Source organism: Otolemur garnettii, unplaced genomic scaffold, assembly GCF_000181295.1.
Source record: "Otolemur garnettii isolate 467f Iridium unplaced genomic scaffold, OtoGar3 scaffold00013, whole genome shotgun sequence".
NCBI lineage: Eukaryota > Metazoa > Chordata > Mammalia > Primates > Galagidae > Otolemur > Otolemur garnettii.
This window is the reverse complement of record NW_003852408.1, coordinates 7,573,500-7,594,852: the sequence shown is the minus strand read 5'-3', so window position 1 is coordinate 7,594,852 and position 21,353 is coordinate 7,573,500. Positions and strand designations below refer to the sequence as shown.

At 38.6% G+C, this 21,353-nt stretch overlaps 1 protein-coding gene across 1 annotated transcript in view; it reads left to right on the top strand.

Annotated features, from left to right (window-relative positions):
* Positions 1 to 21,353, top strand: part of NYAP2 (neuronal tyrosine-phosphorylated phosphoinositide-3-kinase adaptor 2) — a 251,110-nt gene that overhangs the window by 17,895 nt on the left and 211,862 nt on the right. Inside the window, 2 exon segments of the mRNA XM_012802112.2 lie at positions 8,267 to 8,302; positions 17,381 to 17,421. Of these exon segments, the coding sequence (XP_012657566.2) occupies positions 8,267 to 8,302; positions 17,381 to 17,421 (77 nt within the window).

Sequence of the window (21,353 nt, the reverse complement as noted above, 5' to 3'; positions counted from 1 at the left end):
TCTAGTCTGGGGGGTCAGCAAACATTTTCAGATAGAGATTGTTTTAGGCTTTGTGTATCTTCAAGTTCCTGCTGCAACGACTTAGCTCTGTTGGTGTAGCATAAAATCACCCTCAAAGATACTTGGATGAGCATGGCAGTGTTCCAATAAAACTTTATTGACAAAAACAGGTGACAGGCCTGATTTGCCTTATAGGCCATAGCTTTCAGACACCTACTAGTCTAGCCATTGGTTTTCTTGACCTACTTGTCACCAGTCAGACCAATTATTTGGAAGGGATTCTTTACTGTGTTCTTCTTCCCCCAAAACGTGACTCTTTTGGGCTTTTGAGTTGTACTTGCTGTTGAGCTCTCTCATTGAATTATTGATCCAGATGCATAATAAATCTTCAAAAGTATATTGGAGGAATTTTCGAAGTTCTAGGACAGCTAGGTTTTAAGAATTTGCATAATGTAAGAGGGAAGCTGTAAGTAATAATAAAGAGACCACATGGCAGCTGGCATTGATTTAATGCTTATTATATACCACATCCTATAAATCCATGACATGTTATATCCATTTAATCCAGATATCTCCAAGAGCTAGATTCTGTCATTTGTTACCTTTTAAGCTGACTCTTAAGAGATTTAAATGAATTTTCTAAGATCACATGGCTAGTGGCAGAGTTGGAGTAGAACTCAAGTGTATTTGACTCCAGTGAATATTTCTGAAAAAGAAAAGAGAACAAGAGATAGTGAGAGACAATGCATTACCCGGGAGGTGGTGCTTAGGGACAAGTCTGGCTTGCTGATCAGTTTTTTCTACTTGAACTAAGTCACGCAGATCTTAAGGGCAACTGTAGCAGGGTTCCAAATTCCTGGTCCAAATACTAAATTAGCATTTCACATAGTGAGATGGTGGGGAGCCAGAACCTTCTGAACACTCAGAAGGTTCCAAACCCATGAACTAATTTCTTGAGGCAGCTTTTAGGTCAAATCCATAATACTGTCTTCAGATTTTCACAAACTTAAGCACACATGGAATTTTTTTTTGTAATGTCTGTGATATATTACATGTCCATATTTTGAAGAACAAAGAAAAATAATTTTCCATTGAAATAAATAATACCCTGGTAGTTAAAACCCTGACTACAATATAAATCTCAACATAGCAAAAGAGGAAACAATGAAACTGAGCTTAATATAATTTTTAATTGTATACTGAAATTATTTGAGGAAAAATGGTAAATGGTTGTAGCACAGAAGGGTAATTGGTTGTTTACAGAATGTAGGGTGAGACCATGCATAAGAAGTGCTTACTATTTAACCAAGGCTTCTCTTGCAGTGATTTTCTTTTAGTATTAATTGAAATTCTGGTGTAACTATGATATAGCAGCATATCAGAAAAAAAAAAACAAAACAGTTGTACACTATATACTTACAATGGCAAGCCCACCATCACATGGTGCAGGTGCTAGTCTGGAGCCAAAGAGCTTCACAAGCTCTTAAGCAGAAACACACGCACATTCCCAGTCATGTGACTTTTCCCACAGTCAGCAGCGTTTGCCAGGAAAATGTGTCAGCGTAAACTGATAAACTCTGGGTTATTCTGACTCCTGCAAGCCTCTGCTTTCTTTAGATCTGTTCAGTTATTTGTTGCCTTTCTCCCTTTCTCTCTCTCCCTTCTACAGTCTCTCCTTCGATTTTCCTTGCCTTAGAATATGTATAGAATACTGTAATTAAAGGTTTGGTTGCCATCCTAGATTTTCCTGAAAATAATCCTTTTACAGAAACTGTTTTCCAATATTCAGGACCTTATTAGTTTTCCCCATCAGTGTCTTAGAACATGAATAACAGGAAGCTTTTTCAAAAACAGAAATGCCACAGCATAAAGACCTGAAATCTATACACATGTTCTTTAGATTCACTTCTGCAATTTATTAAGGAGTTATTAATTGCGTAGCCATTATTTGGATAGCATCAGTGTTATTTATTAAGCAAAAAGTGATTTATTCATTTATCAAATGCTTATTGCATCAGCCGCTGCCTCAAGGGGCTTCTGTTATGGTGGATGATACCACTAACATCTATGGCCCAGTGACAATGTGTCTAACAGAGTGCATTGCATATGTCAACTCATACACCACCACAGTGTGAGTTCGTTACTATTACCATCTCCGTTCTACAGATAAGGCAGCTGAGGGCTGAGATCTCACTTAATCAATGCATCAGAAATTTGAATTTATAGCCCTGACTAGCTATCCACATAGCAAAAACATTTGTATCCCCCTTAATAATTTGAAATTTATATAAAGGAAATTTGAACTCAAGTGTTAGAGCTCTAAATAGGGTACTGATTCTTTGACTAAAGCAAAAACTTTGACTAAAGAGAAAAATAGAGGTACAAATAGGAAAACAAAGAAAACAAAGCAAAAACCTATTTTGAACTCTACGATGAGCCATATGAGGTAATCCATGTGTTCCTGAGCTAGGTTTAATCAGTCTACAATGCATACATACACCAAAGAGGTATACACAATGCATGCAATAGCAAATAAATTTCAATTTAAAAATCAAAAATAAGATTCAACGTGGGACAATTGGAGAATGAAAATGTAAGTTCAGAGAGGAAAAAAAAAACAGATTTTAACCACAATATAAGAGCTTGTTCTTGTATGTTTCAAATTATAAGGCAGTTTAGATTCATAAGACTCATTAAAAATGATCTAACAATTCCAATATGAAATAAATAAACTATGATGTATATCAAACCTATCTCTTGAAAATGATGATAAAACTATAATAGCTCTGTGCTTTTTAAAAGTTATTTCAAATGCCAGACTAGTATTTTAATCCATTTGGATCAAATACATTAGAGTTATGTGGTCTCCTTTTGCTGCTGTGATAGAGAAGCTATAGCTCATCAACAAATGGTGGGCTCTTGGCCTTCTTGCAGACTTTCCATTTACATATTGATTTAATTAACAAAATTCAGTGTTTTGGTTCCTTTGCTGGGCCCCTGATTCCCTAGTGTAAGCTTCAAGAACATAAAGGCAGAAGATTTTACAAATAGGCAGCTCCCAAAATCCTATGTAAATTAATTAATGATTCTTGTGATTTGTGGTGAAGCTTTGAACTTCAAGGGAGTCCATTTTCAATGTCCAATGTCAGTCAACCAGACTCTCTTGCTATTTCTCAAGTAATCACATTTATGTGCAAACGTTTTTAGTTAACAGCCATTAAATAAATGTCTGCCTCTAAACTCTCTCTCTCTCCGTCTTTCTCTATCTCCTCTTAAGTGGGCTTGTTTGCTCATGACCATTTTGGAAATGATCCAGAACAAAATGTCATTAGCATGTTCCAGGAACTCATTAGCAAATGCGTTTATGCTTAAGAAGTCCGCTTATAAGATAGTCCATGTTGCATCTACCTCGAAAACAGGAATGTTGACAAGACAAACATAGGAAGGATTAGGGGAGAAGCCAAAAGTTTCTATCAGTGAGAAAGCTTATCATACTTACATTAAATGTAAGACAATAATAAACAATATTCCTAATATGTATACTTCAAGTCTGTGTGGCCATATAATTTATAATGGTCATAGGCTTTAAAGCTCTTAGTGTATAGTCAGTTATCTCATATATACACTAGTACTGTCTTATACATAAATGTTGAGATTTGTTTGATAGAAAAGTGACATAAATATATATATATATATTTTTTTTTTTTTTTAAAGATGGTCTCAAGCTATTGCCCTGGGTAGAGTGCCATGGTGTCACAGTTCACAGCAACCTCAAACTCTTGACCTTAAGCGATCCTCTTGCCTGAACCTCCCAAGTAGCTGGAACTACAGGTGCCCACCACAATGCCTGGCTATTTTTTGGTTATAGTTGTCATTGTTGTTTGGCAGGTCCAGGCTGGATTTGAACCCACCAGCTCTGGTGTACATGGTTGGCAGCCTAGCAACTTGAGCTCCCAGCACTGAGCTAATTATATGTATTTTAAGATGATAGACAATAATATACATGTGATCACATATAACTCATGTATAGAATCATGTGTGTGTGTATATATATGTATATATCCACTTCTGAACCACATTGGGAGTTGGAGCCATGTTTAATTCTTCTCTGTATCTTGCAAAACAGACAACCTAGGATTCCAGTTCAACTATTATAACAAAGGGCAAAATCACCTTCACCTTCCCTCTGTGACAGGGCTGTGTTTTAGATCCAGATTCCTTCACAGTGTTGCTCACCTGTCTTTTCCATGCCTGGATCCTCTTGTGATCTAAGAAGGCTGCTCCGTCTTCTCCCGACGTGTCTGTCTTTTAGCCATCAAGAAGAAGAAAGGGAACGCAGCTTCCTTTATTTTAAAGCAAAACCAAAAATTGTATACTTCCTTTTCATTCACAAACCGTCTGATTTGGCCTAGTCATAATCTAGCATATACCTAGTAGTAAGGTAAGTTAGAAAAGGTAACTATTAGCTAGGCAAGCCATCGGATATGGGTTGAGCATCTTGAAATCTCCATCATGGCCATTTTTTTTTTAAGGGTAGAAAATACATACACAGAGCTTAGGGTATAAAGGCTTCTCCAGACCTAAAATAGTATTCAAGATTAGTAAAAAAGTATTGGTTTTAAATTACTAAAACAACCCTGTATAACCTAATTTTATGAATATCTCATATCTTTGATGAGCAATTATAGCAACTCCATTAATTATTTAATTTTGTATTCATTTAAGAAGCTACATCAGCACAATATTTACATTGGATTTCCTCCCTTGCCAAAATCCTACAATAAGCACATTTGCTGAAAAATTACAGTCAACCAGAAATTAAAACAAGAAGTGTGCACCCAAATATTTTCAAAGAGAAAATTTAAAGTATTTTAAACATTTACAGCAAAATGCTGTATATGTGTTTATTTAGTTTGTATGAGTAGAATAGGAAAGTTTTAAAACTAAGTGATTTAATGGTCTTTGGATATTTCTAAATGGTCCTGAATATATGATTTAAAAATTGTTATAGTTGAAGTGATAAAATGTTAGCTGTTTCACTGAGCTCTATTTTGTAAAGATCAGTAGACAGTGGATATAGAACTGATTGTGAGTAGAATGAACGGGATGCGCATGTATTTCTGTAACTATCAAACCATGGGCCAATATACGGGGTAGCCATGAAGTTCATGTGCAATTTAAAAAATTGCAACTCTTTACACAAAAGTTATGGCCACCTGATATTCTGATGAAAGGATTCAGCATCATCACAATTACCTGTGGGTCTCTCCTGTACATGGATAAAGGGAAGTTTGTGTGAATTTTGAAGGGAAGTAATCTATGAAGAGTCAAGAAGGACTTGGCAAGGTCTGTGTGTGAATGATACAGCATAAAGACAGCCACACAGTTGGGGTGCTGCGATGGTGGGTTGGGAGCTGCCTGAGTGACCCGGGGATGGCTGCCACTCTGCCCTCTGCTGCAGCATCACCCTGGGCAGCTCTTAGAAATTCCCCAGGCCAGGAGGCACAGCCGTACCAGCCTTTCCACACAGACGCTGAGAGAGTAAACCTGTGTATTTCACAGAATTCCAGCTCAAATTTAGTATTCAAGGGCAAGATTTCAGAAGACATTTGGGCAATTAGAAGATAGAGTTGAAAAAATAATGCTTTGAGTTTCCATGATGAGAGCAATTCCTTTGTTTTGAAAAGGTTGATACATCAGCCAGGGCTGACTGACTACTCACTCTGTACCTGCTAGTGAGTACAGAAATTGGAACATGACCTTGGAGATGCTACATTACACCAGCTGGCGCATTTTCTCCTGAACCTTCTCCTGTAAAGACTAAACAGTGTGTTATTTCATAATACAGAAATCCAAGGACAATGCCATTATTACAGTCTAGATCAGTGGTTCTCAACCTTCCTAATGCCGTGACCCTTTAATACAGTTCCTCATGTCATGATGACCCCAACCATAAAATTATTTTTGTTGCTATTTTTGTTGCAGTAATTTTGCTACTGTTATGAATTGTACTATAAATATCTGATATGCAGGATATATTTAGGCGACCCCTGTGAAAGGGTCATTCCACCCCCAAAGGGGTCGCGACCCACAGGTTGAGAACCACTGGTCTAGATAATATAAGTCCATATATTATAATTTGATACATTTCTTTAACTAAAGCACAGTCTCTCTTTATATATGTATGTGTGTGCTAAGCTGATGCAGTAATATTTAAAAAGCAACTTGAGATTTTCACATAGGATGAGATTTGTCTACCTGAGTCAGATCTCAGTGGTGAACTGATCTTTCATAGAAGAGAACATTATAGTTCTTGTGTGGCTGTCAGAGATGCTCTCAGAGACAAACCTGAAAAGTGTCCCTGGGCTATAAAAATGTTCATTTTAGCTCATAAGTCTACTCTTCTTTCATCTTCAGCAATGGTTTGTGACTTCTTTATTAGCTATATATATAGCTATATATGTGTGTGTATATATATATATATGTTTTTTTTTGTTGTGCTATTTGTTCTCTGAATTTACATCCCAAAAAGTTGCTATTAGTGGAAATAAACTAATTAAACAAATAAATAAATAAGTAGATTAAGCAAAGGCATAACTAAATGAAGGATTTTTATTTTTTATGCAACAAAGTCTCACTCTCTTGTCCTGGGTAGAGTACCACGGTGCCATAGCTCACAGCAACCTCAAACTCTTGGGCTCAGGAGATCCTTTTGCCTCCGCCTACCAAGTCGCTGGAACTACAAGCATGTGCCACGATGCCCAGATTGTTTTTCTATTTTTAGGAGAGATGGGGGGTCTCACTTTTGCTCAGTCTGATCTCAAACTCCTGAGCTCAGGCAATTCACCCACTTTAGTCTTCCAGAATACTAGCATTGGCAGCGTGAACCACTGTGCCCAGAGAAGGCATCATTTTATTTTATTCAATACATATGGCAGTAGAGGGTCAGGTAAGAAAGAAAAAGTGACCCGTGTAAAGAGATAAAAAAATAAGTCTTCCAAAACTCAACTGTGCTTCAATACAAATGAAGGTGTGTTGAAGTAGAGACTTCTGAGAGTCGAATGCTATTTTATACCTCAGTTAAACTCTTCAAAAGAAGGAGTAAAAGTGGAAGGTAAATGGGCTAATTTTTTAAATTTTTCTTGACTGGTCCATTTCTCATACTTCAAATCTCTTTATGCCTATAGCTACATCCTGCTTCTTAATTTAGTTTTGCTTTATCAGAACAAATTGTATATATCATTCCTAAGTAGTAAAATATTATAATTTTTATACACTTCAATATTTGTTTTTCTAATTAATTTCCCTGTAAAGTATTCACTTCAGTAACCTGAGGGGCTGAATTTACATCATATCCATTGCCCCTCTTGGCCTTATTTCTCAGTCATCTTTCTTCAGGTACTTGCCACCAAGCACCCACACACATACACTCATTCAGGTATCAAACATATATTTACTGTGAGACCAGACAGGGTAGTAGTAAAGAACTTGGTCCCTGGAAACAGACAGATCTAGATTGAATTTTAGGCTCTATCTCTTATGTTTTCTGAGCATCAGTTAGGTCATTTTTAAAAGAGACATACTAATACCTCATGGAATAGTTGCAAGCATTAAATGAAATGATGCATGTCATGTCAGATATTATGACCTAGCAAGCATAATATGGACTTATCTAATGATTGCCAACTAGGTACCGGGCGCTGCAACCTGCAACTGTGCTGTAGACTCTCATCCCTGTACCCCACATGTAGTCAATCTAACATGTAGCAACTAAACTGGTCAGATTATGTCTGTCCTGACTTTTTCTGTGTTTTTCTTTGCCCATAAAATAAAGGCCAATTGAAAATGTATTCATTTCCTTAGGTTACCATGACAAACACCACTAATCAATTGGCTTGAACAATAAAAATGTATTGTCTTACACTTCCAGAGGTTAGAAGTCTGAGATCAGGGTGTTAGCATTGTTGGTTCCTTCTGTGAGCTGTGGGAAAAACTCTCCTTAGCTTCTGGTCTGCTGGAAATCTTTGGCACTATTTGGTTTACAAAAGCATCACTCTGATCTGGCTTTTCTTTACCTGACCTTCTCCCTATGTGTGTCTCTGTCCAATTTTTCCCTTTTTGTAAAGACACCTTTGTATTAGATTAGAAGCCCACCCCACTTTATTGTAGCCTCATTGTACCAAACTACATTTGCAAGGATCTCTTTACCCATAAAGTCACATTCTGAAATTCTGGGAGTTAAGACTTCAAGATACTAATTTTGGAGGGACCTGATTTATCTTATAGCACAAAACATGCCACAGTCCTGTCCTAAGCCCAACTCTCTAACCTAACTCTTAATATTTTCTTTCATATGGCCACAAACACAAAAAATTCCTGCTGGCCTCTACACACATCATACTTTTCTTTCCCTCTGCCTTTAGTAAATATCCAAGATGCCAGCATGCCCTATTTCCATTTTTCTAATTCTCAGGTCAAACTCTGTCTTATGTGTCTTTTTGATGGCCCCTTTCCACTACCACTATCTTTTCCCCTATCCTATCCCTGCTAAAAAGAGTGTCCTTTTCTGCACTTCCACTGCATCAGAACCTCATTCCCTCAGCTGGATCTAATGGCCAGGCTGAGGGACTGGACACCCACCAGGGCAACACATGGCCCAAATAGCCACCTATGAACTGTCAAATGGAATGGTCTATACAAAGGAAAAGGTGAGCTGAGCTATGAAATGGAAAATACAATTCAGCAAGCTATATTGCACCAAGAAATATAAATTAGAATAATCTTGCTATTTTGTGTCTAGCTTCTAAAACCAAGGAGCTTTAAGTTCTGAAAAGGTGGTGGTGCTGGGCTAGAGCACAGGGATCCCACAGGTCCTCTCCAGAGGCCCTTGGAAAGGCTTCATGGCAGTAATAAAAACTGCTTAAGTTCATGGAGGACTTGATATATAAGCTCTGACAATTAAGTTTGTAGACTTGGCACTGTGTGTTTACATTGGCAGCACTGTATAAACAACTCAGTCATTTTCTCAACCTTGGGTGTACCGGTATCTTGCTGAGTGGTGTTCATCATTGATGTTTTGTATTTTTGTGTGCCATCCTAGGAATGTCAGCTTGAATTAGAGCAATGAACAAACATTACATTTCCTGTTAAACTTGGCAAAAGGGGAAGTGGAATCAGGGGCATGTTAGTCCAAGTTTATGGGGATAATGTCATTAAGCAAATGGCAGTGTACAAATTGAGTAAACAATTTTCTGAGGGGTGGGAACATGTCACTGATGAAGAGAGGTCAGGGCATCCAATAGTGAGCAGAATGGATGAAAACATTGCAAAAATATGTGGAACGTTGCACCATAATCATTGGCTAGGATTGGCTGCCTGTGTGAAGCATAGCCGATGAAGTAAACATCTATAGATAAAGAGTTAGGAAAACCTTAACTTAAAATCGTGGCCAGCAACTCAGGGCTCTTACATCACAACAATGCACCAGCTCACATGGCACCATCTACGAGGGAATTTTTAGCCAGTAAACAAATAATTGTAGTGGAACACCCCTCCTACTCACTTTATCTGGCCCCCAATGACTTATTTCTTTAGTCCAAAAATAAAGGAAAAATTGAAAGGAAGACATTTTTATAACATGACAGGTAATATAATGAGAACTCTGATAGCCATTCCAGAAAACTACTTGCAAAATTGCTTTGAAGGGTGGACTAGGTGCTGGTGCTTATGCTGGTGTATAGCTTCCCAAAGAAAGAACTTTGAAGGTGACCATAGTGATATCCAGCAATGAGGTGTGCAGTAGCACTTTTTCTGGGATGAGTTTACAAACTGAAGTGTCAGACTTTATATAATGATTGTAACGTGAACTTCCTGCTCCTGTGTTCTAATTATCTAAAGGGAAGAGCTGGTCTGAACTGCCCATATCACTGTATTCTTGGAGATTTCGGGTCAGTATGAGCTGCCAGGCACCCAGCTGCTCCTTTCCAGAAAGAATAACCATCACTTCTGGTTCTGAGACTACACATCTGGAAATGTTTGGGTGACCTTCTCAACATTCAGAGCACACTAGTTACAGATCATCATTATTCCTGTTTTTCCTCTTCCCCTCACTAAACAGAATAAAAGCCATGCTGCATATTTCAGATTCCTTTGCAGGAAAAGAAAAAGGAAAAAAAGGCCACTTCTCCACCATGCTAAATAAATTCAAATCCACATGTTTGCAAGTGACATCATTTTTCACTTGCCTTCAGCACTGGGCTACATGCTTCTTACACACATTAGATATCGTCATGGTTAAAGATGAGGAAGCTGAGACTCAGGCTAAATGATGTATCCAACAGCAAAGAGCTAGTAAGTTTCAGAAACATATCAAACATAGCCCTGACTCCAAATTCCAGGCTTCTCGTACATTATGTCATCTTGCTTCTCTTTGTATAAGCAATTTATGAATGGGGATATTGATTCAAATAGTCACAGACTAAATAATGGTAAAACTTATTCAGTTACTCTGGCTAATAATGGTATCTCTCTCTCTCTCTTTCTTGTCCCCCACCTTAATCTGTCTCTTCTCTCTGAACTAACATAGCATATACATATAGTTGAAATACAGCAGCAGCTTAGAACTTAGTTGTTATCTTGTTACTTTACATTCCAAGTTTAGCTCTTTACTATGTCCCTACTAAAAAGTCGCATATCTTATCTTTGTTTATGTCTCCTGAATCTTTACTATGCCCGGCCTAGTACTGAGTACCTCGTAGATGTGTTGAAACTCCTATAGGTTGGTTCTTAATATTTAACTTTACCAGGTATAAATGAGTTTCTTCTGAAAAATTGTCACCTCAACTAATCCCAGGGACAAACAGGGGTACATTTACAATGCTATTGCAGTGTTGTAAACAAACCGCCTCAGACAGAAGAGTCTTCATGTTTATCCCAGATAGATACATCCTCCCATTCATGGCAGGCTCATCCACCAAGCTCTGAACTGGAAATTAAAAACCCTATTGGGTAAGTATTTTAAAATAATTGACAGATACTTGCTGCTTTTAAATAGGACTTTGGATTTATTTACTTTCTAGAGATAAAATATCAAGATATTTTGGTGGTGTTAGTTTGCAATCCCACCAGCAGTGTAGAGTGTTCCTTTCTCTCCATAACCACACCAGCATCTGCAGATTTGGGGCTTTGTGATGTGGGCTATTCTCACTGGAGTTAGGTAATATCTGAGTGGTTTTGATTTGCATTTCAAATTTGCAATTGGTGGGATCTCACCCAATGTGCACAAAGTGAGGCTGTTCAGCACACCCCCTAGGTGAAGGGCTCAACTACTTGAACTTTATGTAACCTAAAAATTTGTGCCCTCATACTAATTTTAAATAACAAGAAAAAAACTTTTGGTGGATCATAACTGACATAATATCTTTCTATTTACAAATGAAATAATTAAGAATGAAAGATATCAGATATCTTTAAAATAATTTTGTCACAAGTCCAAGGTTAAGCAATCTAAGTGACTTGTTCATTCCTCCACTCATTCTTTTAACACAAATCTAGTTAACACTGGGCTTTTTATTCTTTTTCTTTCTTTCTTTCTTCTTTTCTTTTTCTTTTTTAACTAGGAAATACCATAGGGAGTGCCGGTGCTTTGGAAGCACATAGGTTGTATTCCCAAACCAGAATTAGGGTGTCAAATTAGGGTTCCTTGGGAGGAGTAATATGTAAATTAAGACATGTATGATGAGTAGAAGGGTGGTTTAAGTCAAAGGGAGAAACATGCTCAGAGGTCCCCAAAAGTAATATGTTTCAGAAACTCAAAGAAGTTCCCTGTGACTGAAGGAAAATGTAGTGGAGAAGGAAGATGTGCCAAAAGCAGGAGCAGATTGTGTGTGCACATGTGTAAATCTGCAGTAATTGGTGTAAATACTGGAGGCTGGGTGGTGGCAGTTGAAGATTTGAGGGCCTTGGAGAAGGTTTGGCATTGCTGATGTCCAGAGTGGGAGAGGGAGCTAAGTGAGGAAGCCAAGAGAGCCCAGGTATCACTGAGCACTATGTTCAGGTTGGTGACTGTGAATGTATCAATGTCAACAAATTGCCCCCCTGATGGTGGGTTTCCTATTAGTTCCCAGAATCTTGGGTTAGGCTATTGAGAAGGTGGATATCCAAATGCTTTTATTTGATTGCATCAAAGATTTAAGTTGAGTTTTCTTGGTAGGTGAATTTAAAGGGTGTACCTGGGGAGAGGAATCTAAAGATACAGAAAAGAATACAGTTGAAGAGATGGATTATGGAATGTAAGACAAAGAAAGGAAGGAATTCAGTCAGTGATGGTTTCCTAATTAGAGATTGAGTAGAAGGGCTGAAATTTGGAATTTTATTCAGGCGAGAGGACAAGGTGAAGAACATGCGTATAAAAAAAAAGAGTCACAGATAGAAATAAAGGGCTGGAAAGTTATGTTCATAGACAAGGGTGTCTGAATTCATTATTTCAAGGAGTTTTAGGTTACTACCTGTTTCAGGTGCGTCACTGAAGTTAAATAGTAGTAAATGTTATTATAAATAAGGACACCATGGAGATGGGAGTTGAGACTATTGTGTAAGTCAGTTTCTATTAGACATTGAAACCCCTCAAATTGATAGCAATATATGAAGGGGGACCACGGTGACCCGTGTGCCCATCTCCAATTAATGGAGAAAAGAGAAAATAAAGCCACAAAAATGCCATAAGGATCAAGCCGTCAGCTATTTTTACAGGAAGCTGGCAGGCTGAATGCCTGGAAGCAGAACTGAGCAGACAGGGAGAAGCTTCTATCTGCAAACCATGGAGCCCAGAGGGTACAATAAGTGAAGAGCTTCCAGTTGACACCAACAGTTAATAAGAGAATGCCACAGTGAAATTACAGGCTGATGAGCAAGGGTGAAGCATGTGAAATTTGAAATATGACAGTTTGGGTTCAAATCTCAGCAGAAAGGAAAACAAAACAACTTTCTTCGAGAATAATTGTGGTTCTTTCAAGTCAAGGAGCAATAATAGATGCTCAGGAAAGACTTCTGAATGTGCAGAGAATTTTATTCAGTCAAACATGGATTACACAGTGCAAAGTGGAATGGTTTAAGTGCAAAAACAATGATGGGAAGGTAAGACAATGTCAAGGGAATAGTGGACTAGGGTGATGTAAAGTACTGACTCGAGGAAAGGCAAGCTATGGAGAGGGAGTACAAAGCAGATTATTGTGGGGAGAGAGGCAATGTCATAACTGGGGCAGTGTCTGAAGATAACCGAGCTGAGAGATTCACAGGACTGAATTTATCTGACCTCAAGTTTGCCAAAAGATTTAGTTCTCTTGGTAGGTGGAGGTAAGTTTGTCCACAATTCTAAAAACCTGCTCAGTTTAGACTAATTTGCCCTGCTTACAGATGGGAGACCCCTCACTCCAGAGGTGTTAATCCAGGTCTGCCTATTTGGAAAGGAGACTCTCTGAGGTGTTGAGGGATAGTGTGAATGGGCTGTGCTCACTGGTGCTGCGCTCACTGCTGCTGCTTTCTGTGAGTTACATCTGTGCGCTGAGTGGTATATGTACATTAGCTTCTAACCACAAGCCTTTCCTGATGCAAATGTGCCATGCCCATATCTGTGACAGTGAGTATCCTTCAGGGTCCCAAGGATCGCAGCAGTCAGAACTACCGTGAGCCAGTCCTTACGTGCTCCCCAGGCAGAAAGTTCTGCAAGTGAGTGAATCCTTCTGCAGAGCTGGCACTAGACAACCGTCTAAAGTTTCTAAAACTTGTATGCCTTCTGCATAATCTCAGACATATAATTAGGAAAATGACAGACTAGCTGCCTTTGATATGATAAACCAAGTCTAATAATTAATGAGGGAAAGTCTCAGTGAGCATCTTGGTTGATCATTTCACATAAGACATAAAATACAGTCTCAACAAAATGATATGCGAATTCTGGAGTCAGGATATGTGAATTTGGAGTCGAAGCCAAACTATGCTACTGACTGGGGAAAGAATATTGGACAAATTCCTTACTCTTCTAAGGCCCAGATTTCTAATCTATAAATTAGAAATGTCCTTAATGCTTATGTCATCGATAGCTATTTGCCGTAGTGGCTCAGTGCCCAGCACACAGCAATCACTGTATAGACGTCAGCTATTACTACATATCATCACCCCCAGCAGCATTATCAATACCAGTAACCGAGAAGTCATCACTGTCGATTCTTAATGCCAATAAGTATGACATTATCAAGTCCATGGAACTGTGGGAAATAGGGGTTGTTGCCTGAGAATTTTAGTATGTCAACATTCAGTTGTCCAGAACAAAGAATTCTTCATAAAGAGTCAACATGAGAAAGAAAGAAGAGTCAGATCACCTGCACATGTTGATTTCAAACTGGTTCAGATACTCACGTTTTTCCCAAAGCATTGGAGTGGGGTGAGGAGGAGTCGTTGACTGGCCATGAAAGAACAGGAAACTCAGGGGCATGGAAGAAAAAACTGGTAGGGCCCATTAAGTACTGCGGAAGGAAGAAGGTACACTTCCTATCCCAGTAGTAGTTCCATTCCTGTGTAGATAGAATAAATCATCGGACTATTCAAATCTGAAGCCACCACACCAGGAAGGAATCACCAAATCTCTCAGACTGACACTTTGAGTTTCCATTGAATTGCTGATAGGAAAAAAATGGATTGTTCCTCAATCAAGTTTCTGGGAAACTGTATTTCTCATTGTAAATTACTTAATAGATAATTCCAATTGTTGTTTAGCTTCCCAAATAGTGACCACTTGGAGAGGGTGTGGTAGTCAGGCAGAAGATGGGAGTATTAGTCTCCTTCAGCACTTGTAATTTGCATCATAAACCTACAAAGGTTTTGGTGTGGTTTTTTTAGCTGGTGATCATGAGAGTGTTTATTTTACTTTATACATCAGCCTGTGGTAATTTGGTTAATCTGAGCTCTTCACCGAGGAACAAGTTTACTTTTCGTATACAAACCCACCAGGTCCCCAGGCTACAGAGCCCTGTGGCTCCCAGTATGTAAAGAATAATGGCAAGGAAGAGTTTGAACATACAACCAGTACTCATGTCCCTTGCAGCCCAAGTTTCCAGCTGAAAATCTGGTTGTTTATGGGCGAGAGACAATATGAAGTGGATTCTTGCCCTGGACCATGGGGAATTCACCAAGGATTGCCCTGCCAGCCTGTAAGAATGTGTCTGAGCAACCAACATGTTTCCTTGGGTTGACACCCCTCTCTGAGTTTTTGTGTATTCTTAGAAATTTTCAGCTTTTGAAATTGCTGTAATCTATAGGACTTCCAAGTCTTTTATCAGGCTCCTGCAAGGATTTTAAAGTTAAAATTTAAGTGGTTTGCTCTCATGACTGTTACCATATAAAGTGTTTCTCCCAATTGTCCCTTATGCCCAAGACCTACCTCCTGTCTCCCTTTAAATTGGCACGTGAATGAATTGTTCCTGCCAAGTGAGTTAGTTAAGAATGAAATGTTAATTTATTTGAGTGGACTTAAATCAATGTCCTTCTGGGAAAGGTGCTAGCATGCCACACTGCTGATTAGCCTAGTACACAGGGGCTGGGCTTGGGGTTGAAAGACAATCCCTATAGAAGCTGCTCAACTTTTCTTTAAGACAAGACCTGCTACCACAGATAGTTTCTGCAATGCTACAACCTGGAGATTGCATTGATATATAATGGACTGCCCCAGTAATTTTTAAAGTAGCGGTAGCTTTTACAATACATATTGTTTTTCTCAAAAACACAACATTTAAATAACCTATTTACTTATAGAATGTTACATTCTATTAAGAGTATCTCAATTAGTGAAAAATGTTAAGAAGTGCATGCATACTGTTTACATAAGGAGTATGTGACATTATAGATTGGGGACACAAGGCAGGAAGCCAGGATCAGAAAGTGTGGTAAAGCTAACATGAAGAGTAGAGAATGAACAGGGACTGGGCAGTTGGCCAGACTCGATCAGGAACTCAAGCAGTGAATGTCACAAGTTATCTGAGGTCTAAATACTAGTGAAAAAAAGAGCTGTAAATACCATAGGTCAAAAGATGATGATCGATTCAACATAGCCAAGAATCCAAAAGGCACAAATATTGACAGACATCAGAGTAAATGTTTAGAAACATAGCCAGAGACTGGGAAGTCAGCAGGAACCAAAGGGCAGGATGGAAAACAGGACGTGAATGTCAATAAGTCAGGGGAGACAGTGACTGAGATTCTAATAAGAAAGAAACATCGTTCCACACACTGTGGATCAGGGACCAGATTAGAAATACTTTCTAAGGTGAAGAGACACCACTCAGGAAGAATGTGGCAAGCAAAACCACAGGCATGCATGGCAAGGGATGTGGGTGTCTGGGCAGGGGAGTGTTGGCCAGGAGCCTGAGGAGCAGGAACAGGTGATGATAATCTGATTGATACTGATCCAAGAGCTGTGCACATTTAAACTACTTCGCATGATTTCTCATCTGAACAGAATAACCTCAGAGTTTGTCTAGTCTAGTCTCTCAAGGATGTTCGCCTGCCTGGTGGGACAATGGGATAAGAAGCAATGATGTTTCTAAGTGTGCTTTAGAAATGTCAGGAAGTAAAGGAATTTAAATACTGTAAGCACCTTAGTAAATGCTGTCACTTTATTATCTCATTTGAGCCTTGCTACAAGTCTATCAGATTAGTAATTACCCTAATTATTTTTATTTTTAAAATTTTTTTTGAGACAAAGTCTCAGTCACTATGGGTAGGCATCATAACTCAAAGCAAGCTCAAACTCTTTCTCTCTTTTTTTTTTGAGACAGTGTTTCACTGAGGTACATACAATATTTAGATTCCTTTACTTCCTGGCATTTCTAAAGCATGAGTTGGCAGCATTTTCTGACCCCAAACACAGGGCTGTGGGAGTGGCCAGAAGGCACGAAGAACAAGGACAGTCTGATGCTGCTGCGAGCATCATTCCTCCATGTACCCACACTTCCTGTTTGAGTAGAATTAATCTGCAGATGGGGGACAGGAATGATGGTACTGGTATATATGTGCTTCCATAACAAAAAGAGAGAAATGCAGTATATTCATTAAATATAGAACTAAACTAGCAAGAAAATACTGTGAAATAATGAGCTCTGTTGATCCCTAAACTGACTAATTTAGTTTGTCTTGGAATCTTAGAGAAATATTACACATAGAGCTGTATTTTTAGAGGTACAACTTTGTAGTAATTATTTAATGCAATTGTGACTCTCTCTCTTTGGACTTATGAAGTAGCTTTATGTGATTCTTGTTTAGTCTTAAACAACACTAAAGTGACCCTCCCTGACCATAGACCCAAGAGAAGGAACAAACTTTTCCATAGACAAAATTCTTGGCCTTCTGTGATCTGCCAGCCCCCCAAAAGTTGTACATATTTCTTTGTAAGGTCTCATGCCAAGCCAAGATGATAGGTATAGAAAGATTCAAATGATCTCAAAGGATATTTCTACATTGAATGAATTAATGTGTGATGGCAATCAGCAGCTTAAGATGTGATTTTTTCAGATAATCTTGGAATAATTTTAAAAGGCTGAAATTGCAGCCAACTGCTGAGAGAGCTACTGAGCAAGCCATTGATTACCAAAGAGACTGGTTTTCCCTCTTCATCATGGCACTGACACTTCCTATAGAAACTCACCATGTGTGGTCTAAGGCTTACTATACCAACAGAGCCAGAACCAATACAAGTTGAATTATGTGCGCAGCGACCATGCTCACCCTGAGTTCAGTGCGTGCTTCTCTCAGCACACATGCCATCCAGATCCCAACACTTCCAGTAGCAATATAAGATTGTGATACAGACTGAAGTGCTTCTAAAAGGTAAAATCTCCCCCTAAAGATTTGCACATAGACCTACATGTTCCTGAAATATTTTATTTGTATAACACACAAATATTTCAGGAACATGATATATATTGGCAGTAACATGATAAGATACAATGTAGGAATCAAAATTAAGAAAATAGTGTGTATTCAATTAACTTACTGGGAGAAAACTTTTTAAGGAATGTGGTTCTTTGTTTTGATAGGGAAGGGCCACTAGACTATTATGGTAAAGAAAGGGAAGTAGATTTCTGAGTTCACCCCAGTTATCATTGGTCCGAAGTAACGAGAACATGACTTTCCCCGCGCTTTGTTCACCAACCTGGAGTACCGGGGTAAAATGGCATGGAACCTCAGAAACACAACTATGTCTTTAGTCTGCTTTGGTGCTGCTCTTAATGTGTGTGATAGCATGTTGAAAGATGATATCCTTGTTTATGGTACTGATCAATGCCTCCCATAAAGGTGAATAAAGAAATAGTGAAAATCGGAGTCATTTTTCTCTTTCCCTCCCTTAATAGCATGAAAGCTATGCAATAAAAAAAGATCATCCCATACATCTTCTTACTGATCTACCTATGAGTTTTGTTGTTTTGCATGTTAATTGTGCTTATATAATCCACAGAACATGTACTTTGGAAAAAAGATATCGTGGAGGTATATCACTGCCATTTTCTGTGGCCAAACATTAAAGAATTGCTTGGCTTATTTGTAACATCAAAAGATGTTTCAACTGCTCTAACTAGAAAATTTTGGCTTATTTGCTATGTACAATTTTGCCAAAATACAACCTTTACCAGATGCGGTACATCAATGTTTTAGTCTGTTAATATTTTAAAGAATAACAAAAAATTTTATCTATTGAACACAAAAATGGCTCTTACTTGCTGATATTTATGATAGTTAATTTGAGGTTTAAGCCACTATGCAGAAGAATTACAGAATGAGGGTGGCACTGTGGCTCAAAGGAGTGGGGCGCCAGCCTCATATGCTGGAGGTGGTGGGTTCAAGCCCAGCCCTGGCCAAAAACTGCAAAAAAAGAATTACAGAATGATAAAGTTTTTAGAGTGTCATCAGTAAATGACACCACTTCTCTCTTGACAGCCTTTTGACAATACATACATTATATACAAGATTAATATATGTCTATACATATTTTAAAATGTGTATATTTAATTTACTGAGTCTTGGTAGATTGGAATTTTCATTCACTGAATTCTGATTTGAATGGCCAATATGTGCTTTATGTGACCTGTAATATCTTTTAAGATGGGGCTTAAAGAAATACAGGGCTAAAACAAAATCGCAGCGGCCCAATTTGGCAATGGGATAAAATAAGAATGAATTAAAGTAAAATTACCTCACAAAATATTGCCAAGAAGAAATTGGAGACAAAGAACAACGTTACATTGCAGCACTGAGGAAGGAAACGCTAAGTGGGGAAAGGCCAGGAGGGAAGACCCGATCCCGTGGTGCCTACAAATGGTGACAATTTTTAGTGGTCAGCAACCTGTTGTAAAATCCAGTTATGTAATATTGATTTACTGAACATAGCATAACTTCAAGGAAATCGAAATTTTCCAGTCTGGTAAAATGCCTGTACACAGTAGCAGGGTGAGTCACAAGGGGATTCCTACCACTACTCTGCCTGTTAGATTTGACTGCTAAGGAGATGAGAACATGAATACGCTTGGAAAGTTTCCTGCTTCCACAGACAGCCTGGTGTCCGCTGTCCCACAGGACAGCTCAATCAGAGAGGCCATACGTGAGACAGTGCAAACAATGTCTCTTCCACTGAGAAGCCAACATTCCACTACGCTGAGCAGTTTTACAGACGTACCAGGAATCCTGCATCTATGGCCTTAGGAGGGGTTGGTGGAGCAAGACGTGAGAAATTGCCTTATGGTACCTCCTTACAACACTGCTTTCCTCCTCTATCCCCAGGACAGAGTGTTCTGCCTGAGGTCCAATGGGCTCCAATCCAGCCTTGTCCATCTAGCCTAGGTTACAGCATGGAAAGTCATTGGGCACCGTCTGGTGGGACTGTTCCCTTACTCCCTGGGTCAGATTCCATGAGGAGTTCTTGGATTCCTGTAATAGATAATCCAAACTCTCTTAGGTTTTATTCAATATATATGCAAGTTTTCTTTTGGTTAGTTTGTTTTTACTGTAACTCCTATTAATACCTAAAATTGTTTACATATTAGATTTGTTAATCTTAAAACATCTTGACATATTTAATGCTAATACCAAATAAATGCCAACTCTATTCTATAGCCTTATGGAGTTCCATATTAAGGCAATATGAATCTTCCATGAATAATTCAAAGTATAAACGTGAAGCCTGATAATAGGACACTAGCACTGTAAAGGAGATATAAATAAGAATAATGATGAGTACATCCCAAACTTGAAGGTAAGAAGATCAAATCTGCTGTCAATTCTTTAAATTAATATAAACTGTATGGAAGAATCAGACAAAACGATTAGATAAAAGAGGTTGAAAGATCAAATATAATATCTGTGCTGCACAAAGCACTAAAACTAGAAAGAACTTAGAAATGGCCAGGGAATGGTAAAATTGATGCCTCCTACTTCCTACTGCATCATTTATGCTTAACTCAATATTAGCAATTTGAACTAGTAGCTCCCTGACCAAGAGCATATAAAAGAAGATTCTGACTACAAAGAGAGCAGCTCCAAACAGCTGTTCAAACAAATATAATTTCTGTGAATGTTCTTGATGTTCTTGGGTCTGATCTTTAGTTTAAAAGGAACTCAGGTGGGGATTCCATTTGAAGTGGAATTTAGGAAGATTGAACACTTGATGAAAAAGCAAATGAACCAGGGAAGCTGTCCTAGTTTGTTGCCACCTGAGATCGGCCTTCTCAGCTCTGCTGGCAAAATACAAATGCAGGGCTACGGCTGGTAAGTGATAGATTCAGCTCTGTGGAAGCAAAGAGAGCACTTTGGTAGAAGAAGAAAAATAGAGAAAAAAGTGGACCAAGTGTGGGGGAGGGAGGCGTCTTATCAGACAATTAGCACGCCACCTCCGGCTTTCCAGGGCGGGGACTGTGTTTCAGTGATAGTCATCAATAACCATTGCAGATCGGGAGATAGTGATGTGGCTGTGACCGTGGAACTTCACACTTGAAAAAGACCAGAAGAATTAATCATAGGAAAGAGAGGAAGATTTATTTAAACCAAAATATTAAAAGGATGGGATTGGTGAAGGATGGCGAACTGTTTAAAAAGATTTTTGTCTTTTAATGAAATACCTGAATTCACAGGCTCACTCTCTACTTATGAATCTAAAAAGACGTCTGTGGATACATTAGTCCTAAAAGCAACCTCCCATGCTGAAGTCATGGGTCATGAATGCTTCTGAAGATTGGTTTTTAGAACTAAATTAATATATGCATTTGCGTCTTTATGGCTGTGTCTACATGCACCTAGGTGTAAAGATTCCTAGC